General features: G+C 47.3%; 1 protein-coding gene across 2 annotated transcripts in view; it reads right to left on the bottom strand.

The window, feature by feature from the left end:
• Positions 1 to 6,692, bottom strand: part of MTOR (mechanistic target of rapamycin kinase) — a 128,423-nt gene extending 121,731 nt beyond the window's left edge. For both annotated transcript variants that reach the window (XM_045299085.1, XM_045299086.1), the window contains exons 1-4: positions 6,606 to 6,692; positions 4,123 to 4,290; positions 3,385 to 3,493; positions 2,452 to 2,684 (exon numbers count right to left, since the gene is read on the bottom strand). In XM_045299085.1, the coding sequence (XP_045155020.1) occupies positions 2,452 to 2,684; positions 3,385 to 3,493; positions 4,123 to 4,284 (504 nt within the window). In that variant the 5' untranslated portion in view covers positions 4,285 to 4,290; positions 6,606 to 6,692. The remainder of the gene's footprint in view (positions 1 to 2,451; positions 2,685 to 3,384; positions 3,494 to 4,122; positions 4,291 to 6,605) is intronic.
• Between the last annotated feature and the right edge of the window lie 3,841 nt (positions 6,693 to 10,533).

The raw sequence follows: 10,533 nt of genomic DNA, 5'->3' as shown, positions 1-10,533 counted from the left end.
AAAAAAGAACTGTAAGACTCCTCAATAATAAAAAAAGAGCCCCCAATAAAATGATTAAAAAAAAAAAAGAAAGTTGTACATTGGAAAAGGAAGATCGACCGAGAATCAATGCATTTGAGTTGTGGTGCTGGAGAAGAATATTGACAGTACCATGGACTGATAAAAGGACAAATCAATCTCTCTTAGAAGAAGTAAGGCTAGGGTGCTTCTTAGAGGCAAAGATGGCAAGACTTCATCTTATATACTTTGGACATATTGTCAGGAGAGACCAGTCCCTCGAGGACATCAGGATTGGTAAAGTGGAGGGGCAGTGAAAAAAGAGGAAGGCCACTGATGAGATGGAGGGACACAGTGGCTGCATCGATGGCTCAGGCACAGAACGATTGTGAGGATGGTGCAGGACCGAATGTTTCGTTCTGTCGTGCATACAGGGTCACTGTGGTTCGGAACCAACTCAATGAAAACAAGAGACTGCCAGAAAGAAGCCCTGGTGGCAGAGTGATTAAGTGCTTAGCTACTAACTGAAAGGTTGGCAGTTTGAACCCACCGGTCACTCTGCGGGAGAAAGACATGGCAGTTCATGCCCACATAGATGACAGCCTTGGAAATCTGATGGGATCAGGGGACATCTAGGTCAATTGGTAAAACACAATTCTAAATCCTAGTCTAGCGAGTAGTACCTACAGCCTTAAAAGCTGTAAGCAACCATCTAAGAAGGCAATTATTGGCCTCTTTCCTGCTCAAGCACAGGAGATTGAAGAAAAATGAAAACTCAAGGGCACAAGTTGTCCAAAGTACTAGTGGCCCACATGAACCACAGCATCTGCTAACTTGAGATCAGAAGAACTAGATGGTGCCCAGCTGCCACTATTGACCACTCTGACCAAGACCACAATAGAAAGTCCTTATTAGAATGAGTAACAGAAACGTAGAACAAAACTCAAAGGGAGTAAAGGGGTGCGGTGGGACAAACCAGACTTACAGGTCGGGAAGGGACTAGTGGAACCCCGAAACTACTGCCCTAAGATCTTCTAACTTGAAACTGCAGATCCTCCGAGAGGCTACCTTCTAGCCATGTATCAGGACTCTACAACAAACAACACGGAGCATGTGCTCCTCAGAACAATCAACTCTGAGACAACAGGACAACAGGGAAATGGAGTGAGTGGAGACGGAGAACCCGGGAGGAGAAAGGGAGCGTGCGCACACACTGTGGGGCACCGCATGACTATGTGTGCGGACACACTGTGGGGGCACCGCATGACTATGTGTGCGGACACACTGTGGGGCACCGCATGACTATGTACGCAGCATGGATAGGAAAACGTATTTGCTATATGAACGTGCACCCAAAGCACAACAAAATGTTTAAAAAGACAAAAGAAAAGAAGCCCTATGGGGAAGTTTCACTTTGTCCTAAAGGGTCACTGAGAATCGGAATTAACTCCATGGCAGTGAGCTTGGGTTTTTTGGATACCGACAGCCTAGAACTGTGCCTGGAATACAGTTAAATGTTCAATAAATATGTGTTGAGTGAAAGAATAATCCAGTTTAATGTTTAATTCTATTATTCTTTCCATGTGATAAAAGTTGGAAAGGTTGACCTGGTGACAATTAGTAAGTAGCAAAGTAAGACTGGAACCAAGGTCTGCATGTGTGTGTCCTTCCTCCCGAGTGCTGCCTCCTAAGGAGGAACATGACCAGGGGGGAGCTGACAGGTGCACACTCACTCCTAGGTTTTCCCTCTCCAGCAGTCTGCCCCATCTCATGGCCTGAAATCTCAACCCAGCAAAGCAACCTTCTGCATGATGAGCCTCAAAAAGCAGCAAGAAGGTGCCACTGAAAGAAGAGGATAAGCAGCCACTACCCCCACCCCGCCAAATTCGGACGGGCCAATGAGGAAAAGGAAAGATTTTCCAAGGAACCAAATGACCAACCATGTCTATAAAAGAAGTAGGGAGTGGCCAGAAGAAGGCAGACCCACCCTCCAACAGCGGCAGATGAGGCCGCGCACGCCCTGACCTCTCTACAGCAGCACTTGCGTACTCCCACGGTGTGTACAACAGAGCCCTCAGTAAGGTACAGCAGGCACCAAAGATGGCACAGCCATCGGGCTTCGAAAGCTTTTCGGCTGTGGCCTTCTTCTCTTCCCGATGGCTTAAAAGCAACTGCTTAGGAGGCAATTGTGAGTCTGGAAAATGAAGCGCTCAGGCTAAGCCTGTGTTTAAGGCTGACTCCTAGAGTGAAATAAGAGAACTTTAAGCTTCCTTTTCATGTTTTGAGTTCAAAGGCTGAGAGCTAAGAATTTAGGGAAGAACTGACATCTTGGCAGAAACCCAGTATGTTCCCACTATTCTTTGCCTTTTAGGGTCCTGAGCACGTCACAGGTGACCCTGAGAGGTCACCATTGCTCCCCTAACCTAGCAGTGCTGCTCCCTCCCAGGTGCTCACCGCTGCATGTCTTCGGCCCTCATTGCGGTCAGCGCCAAGCCATTCCAGGGCTCGCTTGACCTCAAACTCCACATATTCAGCAGTGAAAGTGTCCCCTGCCATGGCGAGGCGCCCAATGGCCTTGGATGCCATTTCCATGACAACTGGGTCATTGGAGGGAAGGAGGTTCCGAAGATAGTTAGCAAATCGGCCGATTCGGGTTGCATTGCCGCCTTCCACACCGATGAGGCTGGCTGGAAAAGAAAGAAGGCAAAGGTGAGGATGGGGGACATCTGCCCAGGAAAGCGTGCCGCCTTAGAATGAAAGGCAGGGGTCAGCCCTGTCGTTTCACTTCAACTTCCTTGTGCGGACTGCTCAAGTGAAGGACAGACCACTTTCCAGAATGCAAATAGTCTTCGCTGCAACCAAGTCATTATTTGCGCCACAACTACGTATACAAAGCAAATCGGTTGGGTTTTACTATCCTATCATTTCTTTTCCCAGGCAGGAAGGAAATTCAAATGGGAACTGGCTAATAACCCACTGGTGGACCCTCAGCTCTGGAGAGTAAAATGAGATCTGCCTTTTATGAACTGAACCCCAAATCAATTCTTCCACTTGTGAGCCCCACTCTGCCTAGCCCTGCCAACATACCAAAACAGAAACCGCAAGAAGCCATACGTAGGAGTAGAAAGAAAGCGGTCATCTACTCTTGGCTCCAGCAAACTGGCCCTAGAAAAGGCACTTGATTGTGCAGAGACTCAGCTTCCACAGTTGACAATCTTTCTTTTCCTCTTTCTCGGGTCTGCCGCTAAAATTAGTGTCTGTGTAAGTTCACTGAAAGCTACACACTCGTTAAACAAACACGATGCTTGGCAGACATGGGGAGCAGTGAACGCAAACATGAGCAGATGCTCATTCACGCCTGTTTGTTCCCAGAGATTCTGCCCTTACCGATGGCCAAGATGCCGCCTTTCCTCTCGTTGGCATCGGAACTGGACACCAACTCAAAAATGTGATGGTTTAGCTGATCGTAGAAGCGAGTAGACTCCTCTTGACTCATCTACAAAAGAAGACATGCTCAGACCAAGTTCTAATGTCACCCTGGTGGGAGCGGGGTTGAAGCTTCCAAAGACAGGACCTAAGCGGCTCACCGTAGGTCCAGTTCAAACCGGAGGACAAGTCCTATTTCTATTCTTTTAAATAGCAAAGCAAGTCAAGTCACAATCCATGTTCATTTAACAGATACGTACAGAATTTCCCACTCACAGCTGGCATGCTGTACCCTACATTCTACCTAGTACCGGCAGGACAAGAATGACCAAAGCTTTGTCCTTGACCTCAGGCTTGCTCTCTGCTTGTAAAATTCCAGGGTATGAACTTTCTAAGCCTAACCCAAACACTGTAGTCACATGGACAGAGTAAGTCTGGGGTATGATGGGAAAAAGAAAAAATTGAGAGTTTTCACCTGACCCCCAATTGTCAACACAAACCCAAGAAATGCCACAGACATTGGAAACTGCTGCAAAAGGACCTCCACCTTGTATGGACATTGTCAGCCGGGTGGCCATCAGCGACAGAACCACTGTTTCTCACTTCCTCACTTAGCTGTCTCAAGGAATCCCGAGCAGCGCTGGTGCGTTTAGCCCAGATACCTCCCAGTGACCTGCCCCAAGTCGCAGAAGCCCCAACCTCTCGGAGCTCCATGGTGACATAGTGCTGGAGCTCCTTGGCGGCCTTGGCCCGGGTCTCCTCATTGCGGCTCTTCAGGCCACTGGCAAACTGCTGCAAGACGCTCACATTGCTGGACGTGGTGGTAGCTGTGGTGGCAGCGGTAGGTCCGGTTCCAAGCATCTTGTCCTGAGGTTTTTTGGAGAAAAGCTTCCTTTAGTAGCTGGACAATGAACTATAAAGAATGTACTGACCATTGTTCCTCAACACAAACCTCTAACCTGTCCGTGGATCAGCCGGGGAGTTTGAAACAAGTTGGGAGATCCCACTGAGGAAGATGTAAAAAGCCTAGAAAACTTCCCTTCAACAGGGACTGGCTTTTAAAAGAGGCAGCACAACAGAACGGGCCAACGCGTGGGTGGTGAGGCCAGACTACAAAGTTACTTAACACCTCTGTCTAACTTTCCTAGACTACAATAACTATGAGGATAACAAGACCTAACTAATAGTTTGGTGTGAGGATTAAATGAGTTAGGTCAAATGAGAGCATGGCGCACTGTGAGTTTTCAATAATAGTTATTTATTATTAGTTATTATTGCTACTATGCAATCATAAGAAGCCCTGATGGTGCAAAAGTTCATTGTTCATTTCTTAACCAAACAGCAGTTCAAAACCCTAATCAGCTCCAGGGGAGAAAGACCTAATTATCTATTTCTTTTGTTTTTTTTTCTAACTATCTATTTCTGATCCATCACAATTTTTGCCAAGAACACCCTTAAGGGGCAGCTCTACTGTCACACAGGGCCCCTATGAGTCAGACGCAACTCAACAGTGATAAACAACAACTATGTATATGACTCAGTGGCAGATACTGGGGAGGGGGGGAGGGGGGTATAGATGAGAATAAAAACAAAGACTGCCCTTTCCTTTAGAAGTTCCATCTAAAGACTGATTATTATACTATAGTACTGACCAAAAGAAATATAATAAACTCAAAACCAACTGCCCTAGAATCAATGCCGACACATAGCAATCTTATAGGACAGGGCAGAACTGCCCCGTGAGTTTCCAAGACTGTAACTCTTTAAGAGAGTAGAAAGCCCCATCTTTCTCCCATGGAGTGGTGGAGGGTTTTGAACTGCAGACCTTGTGGATCGCAGCCCAATTCATAACCCCTACACCAAACGTAATATAATACATGCCACCAAAGTCATTTAAAACTTCCTGAAAGTAAGTACATAAAAAAAAAGGTTAAAAAAAGTGAATTAAAAAAAAAAGAAAGAAAAAAACAAACCCACTTCTGAACAAAAAAAAAAGTGAATTTAAACTTCTATAAAGTACATGAAATATTTCAATGTTATCAATATTAAAGAATTACATATGTTCCATTCTCTCTTGGTATACAATCTGTGAAACCTAGCATTTGTTTTACCATCACAGTTTGGACTAGCCCTATTTCAAGCACACCAGAGCCACATGCACTTTGGAACAGTGTAGTTCCATAGAACATGAGCACCTCAAATGGGCACTAAATTAGGTAGATTAAGTCATTCACTCTTTCTTCCTCCTCACTGTCCCTTTCCCTCCACTGAATGCACAATCCAATGGGAGATGCAACACAAGAGTGGCTCGGTGCGGGTTGCCCAGGGAGTAACACAGACCTGTCCTAGGTATGCCCAGGCTATATTGTTTACAAAGGCAATTTCTCAAAAGTCTTATTTGAAGGGCAACTGTGAGTCTCCGAGAAGAAACCAGGGAAGAGTTGGTTCTGAAAAACTTTCAAACGTTCCAGGGCCAAGTGGGGCTGCCCACGGCTCTGTCCTCGTTCACTTGAGAGGAAGCTCCGTTTTCCCGAATGAGAAAACTACCACGGGGGTGGGGTGGGCTGGGGGTACTGGCAGAGGACTCCCATTCTCAGGAAGGAACCAGTGTAGCTGCATATGGTTGTGGCCCACAGGCCGTCCGCTCCAGCGTGAATTCAACTACTCTGAAGGCAGCTGTCCACAGGGTCCTGGTGGGGGCCTAAGGAAGTCCGACAAAGTTGGGAAGGGGGGGGGGCTTGAAACTAGGGTTGGGGGCGGGTGAGAAGACGAGAAGATGAAACCCAAGGATGGAACCGAACTCGGCTCCTGAGAGGTCTCCAGCGTGGCATGCAAGGGGCTGACACTGGGTCGGTCTGCTCCGAGACCGAAGCCCCGATTTGTACGGGGCTTCAAAGAAGGGGGGGCGTGTGGCCAGCAGGGAGTCCCCTCAGGGCTCAGGCCGGGCCGGGGCTGATGGTGCGGTCGCCTGGGCCGCCCGGCGGCTGAAGGGTCCCGGGGGAGGTGGGCGTTGCCGCGGGGTCGGGTTCACGGGCCCAGTCGGCTCGTGGGACCGGTACTGAGAGGACTCCCCGGACGTCCCCGACTGGCGGCTTTCCGGGGCCCCACGGACCAGGCTGGCGGTGGGTCGGGGCATTCCGTTGCCTTAGAAGGGTCGGCGCCAAGCCCCAGACTCAACTCACCGCGCTGCTTCGGCCAAGGCCTCTACTGCCGCCACCAGCGCCGGTAGCACCACTTCAGGGCCGAGGACCCGCCGCCCGCCTTCCCCACTGTCCTCTAAGCCGGGCGGCAGCGAGGGCGGGCTCCCAGTCCTAAGGACCAATAGACAGGCGGAGGAAGAAGATTGGCTTTCACACCGACCAATAGGAATGAAGGAGAAGTGAAGCTTCAGAACCCGGCTTCTCTAGGGGGCGGGGACTGTTCAAATAGACAAACCACATGGCCAGTGGCGAGCGAAGAGAGGCTGAGGTCCACCGCGGAAAGCCAATCGGTGGTGAGTTGACGCTAGTCATTTCCACGTACACTTCCGGTGTGTCGCTGCTATCATTCCCCCCTGCCCCCGGGCTGAGGCTGCGCGGAGTCGGTTCTCCTGGTGCCCGGGGCTGGGTCGAAGAGGCGGGATCGGAGTTTTGAGACCGGCCCACTGTACTTAGACGGACGTGTGGGCCTTGCCGGCGTCTTGCAGTTTCTTATGCATTTGAAGATGTGTTAGGTTTGGCACTTTGCAAGAAGTTTTTAGCTCACAAAATCATTCCCAAGAAATCATAGCCAATATTTTATTCTACAAGCTCTTTGTAATTGTAAAAGCAATATTATGTCTTAAATTCTCTAAACAATAGGAAAAATGGAATTTCACTGCATCGCTATGCTTAATTACAAAACATTTCCAAATAGATAATATATTCACCATTCAGACTTCAAAATAAATTTTTATACGCACCCACACACAGAGAGAAGGGGGCTTCATAAAAAAGTTCATTGAAAAGGTAACGGAAAAAAGGTAATGGAATTTTCCCACAAACTTTTGAAGAGAGAGAGAGAGAGAGAGAGGGAGTGTGTGTGTGTGTGTGTAAGAAGAACTCTTGATGGTGCTACACATTGGTCGTCTTACACAAGGTCTGCAGTTCAAACCCACCAGCCCCTGCGTTGTCATTGTGTCAATTCCAACTTGATGACCCGATGGGTAAAAATAGAAATGCCTCACAGAGTTTCCTATGCAGTAATCCATGCATGGGATAACCTTGGTGGCACCGTGGGTTAGGCACTGAGCCAATAATGGAGAGGTCAGTGTCCAGCTGCTCTGCAGGAGGAAATTGAGGCAACTGCTTCTGTAAAGATTGCTAGTCTCAGTCTGTCTTATGGGTCACTCTGAGCTGGAATTAACTCACTGGCAGTGGGTTTGGGATTTTTGTTTTAAAATCTTTCTGGAAGCAGATTGCTGTATCTTTCTCCCACAGAGCTGCTGGTGGGTTTGAATTTGCCATTCAGTAGCCTTGGCTAATAGACTCCTCTTGTTTCCAGCATTTTGCCATAAAAAAAAAAGGCTGCAATGAATGCTCTTTTGTGCACATCCTTGTGTCCTGGGGCAGGTATATCAAGGCCCTATTTTAGAACTGGAATTGCAGGGTCAGATAGCCAATTAATGTATAACCTTGGTAGATTCTGTCAAATTCCCCTCTAGATAAAATGTTGCTTGTTGTCTCTGGAAGGTTCACGAACAGTAACAGATGAAGATGTATAGAGAACGCTAGGTAAAGCTTTAGCAGAAAAACACCTGAGAAAGCTACATCAGAGGGCCCTTCTCTGTCTCACCAGCGCCCCTACTCACTATTCTCATCAAACAAGGATGATGTTTCCCAGGGTTTTGACAAAACCACTTTCAGTTTCAGTTCTAATTTGGCTCCTTCTGACTTTATCTCTGTCCCTGCCCCAGCTCCCCCACCAAGCCTTACAAAAAGAGCCCTGGTGGTGTGGTTACTTGTTGCAGCTGGAAGAGGGAGAATCCCCAGGAGAAAGGGCTTTCTGCTCCTGTAAAGAGTTACAGTCTCAGAAACTCACAGGGCAGTTAGAGTCGCTATGAGTCAACATCGACTTGATGTCAGTGAGTGTTGAAGCCATTTGGGGGTCAGTTAACAATGGAAAAAAGACTGCATTGATATGGCTACACTCCCAGGACCCTCAGTTCTTTAGGGATGGACTGAATGGCTGGTATTGCTTACAAAACAGCATCTTGACCTTGATAGAGCTTATGTTGAGACCTAAAGTTTGTATTTTTAAGTTTTGTATCTCTTAAGTCCATTTTCCCATAAACTTTTGGAAGTCCCCCCCTATTTCACAACAGCCTGGGCTGGGGTGGTGGTGGTGGTGCAGTGAAGTCATAATTATATGCCGGCTCTGGCTTGACATTTTGAATGATTTTGCAAAAGGACCCGCAGTTTTTATCTTGCATTGAGCCATGCAAATTACACAGTCAGTCATACTTACAGGCTGACTAGATTTGTATGGTAAATTTTACCAATATAAGGGATGTATAATACAATTTACAAACAATACTGGTCAATAGTGTGACTTGCAAATTCCAAATAGCTCATTGATGTCCTGGAATGCTCTCACTGATTGTGTCTAATCTACCTCTGGCTGCAGTTGACCAGTGTGTACTTCCCATATGAACATTGGTTGGCAGTCTGACATGTCAGATAGACGGCTAAACCTGACATGTCAGGGATTTTCCCAGCCTCTTTGCTGCATAGGTTTCAGCTACTAGAAGAATCTTTCCTCAAATGTTTGCTTCTATTCACCATCTCATAAGCCCTGGTTGCACGGTGGTTAAACACTTGGCTGCTCACCAGATGTTGGAAGTTCAAACCCGCTTAGGCGCTTCCAGGGAGCAAAGACCTTGAAACTTGCTCCCAGAAGGATTACAGCCTCGAATACCCCCAAGAGGCAATTCTACTCTGTCACAAATACCCCCAAGAGGCAATTCTACTCTGTCACATACGGTGACTGTGTGTCAGAATCAACTCAAAGGCACACAACCACAATATTCACAGCGTAATGGCTGTCGACTTGGCTCACCTTAACGTTTAATCAGCATTATGAACGTTTTTCTCTGTCACTTTTCCAAGTCTAGATAGTCGAGGAAACAATGACTTTGCGTTTGCGGATGTGTGTGTTGTAAGGACTTACACCATGGCAGATTTCTAGTTGCCAATGAATGTCACTACACAGGGAAAGGAGATACAGTAGCACTGATATTCCCACCATTCAGATATGACAGATGTAAACAACCCAAGGAGTGTAGACAGTACACTAACGAGGGGGTGATGAGTTTTGAGGGTTCGTTACCTTGGTTTTTAATACAATTTAGTTAATTGTAAGTTTGGGTAATTTAATTTCTAAGAATGGTAGTGCTTTCATGAACCCGTGAATTCCTGGACATTTAACAGAGCCAGAGCCTGAGTGGAACCATAGGGGTCAAAAGCTTCCAGAAGGTAGAGTGAAGAGGACACTTGGACACCTGGTGGGGGCGTTTTCTTGCCAGAAGAAGTGAATAAGCTAGAGAAGGGAGGGGCGAACAAGGCATGTTAATTGCACGGTGGAAAGGAAGAATTTTCGCTATTGTGATCACTGCCGCAAACCCATTGCTGTCATGGGCAGAGACCCTACAGGACACAGAACTTTCCCCGAAGGGTTCCCAAGGCTGTAAACTTTGTGAAGCAGACTGCCACATCTTTCTCCCCTGGTGGTTCCACCTGGGGGCCTTTCCGTTTGAAGCCAAGTGCATTAAGCTCCGCGCCTCTAGGGCTCCTAGGCGATTCTTATAGAGCTTTTAATTTCTTAGACACCACTTCCTATCCCTCAGCGACAGTTGTCCCCATATACCTGGGGCAGTTCCTAGGGATTATTAATACCTTTCTATTGCCTTCAATTTACTCCTTGATTTCTCTTTTAGTCACTGTGTCCCTAGCATCTAGATCAGTGTCTGCACTCAGTAGGCACCCTAAGCGTGTCTTGAATGAATGTTTGAATGAATTCGATTTCAGAGAACGAACCAATCATAAGGCCACGTGCAGTCGTACTCCTTTTGATGTTCAGGGAGGCTGTTTCCAG

This window comes from Echinops telfairi, unplaced genomic scaffold (assembly GCF_000313985.2).
Source record: "Echinops telfairi isolate 266 unplaced genomic scaffold, ASM31398v2 ScPeMD7_7457;HRSCAF=8495, whole genome shotgun sequence".
Classification (NCBI taxonomy): Eukaryota; Metazoa; Chordata; class Mammalia; order Afrosoricida; family Tenrecidae; genus Echinops; species Echinops telfairi.
Note: the sequence above shows the minus strand (reverse complement) of the source record. Positions and strands in the feature narration are given on the sequence as shown.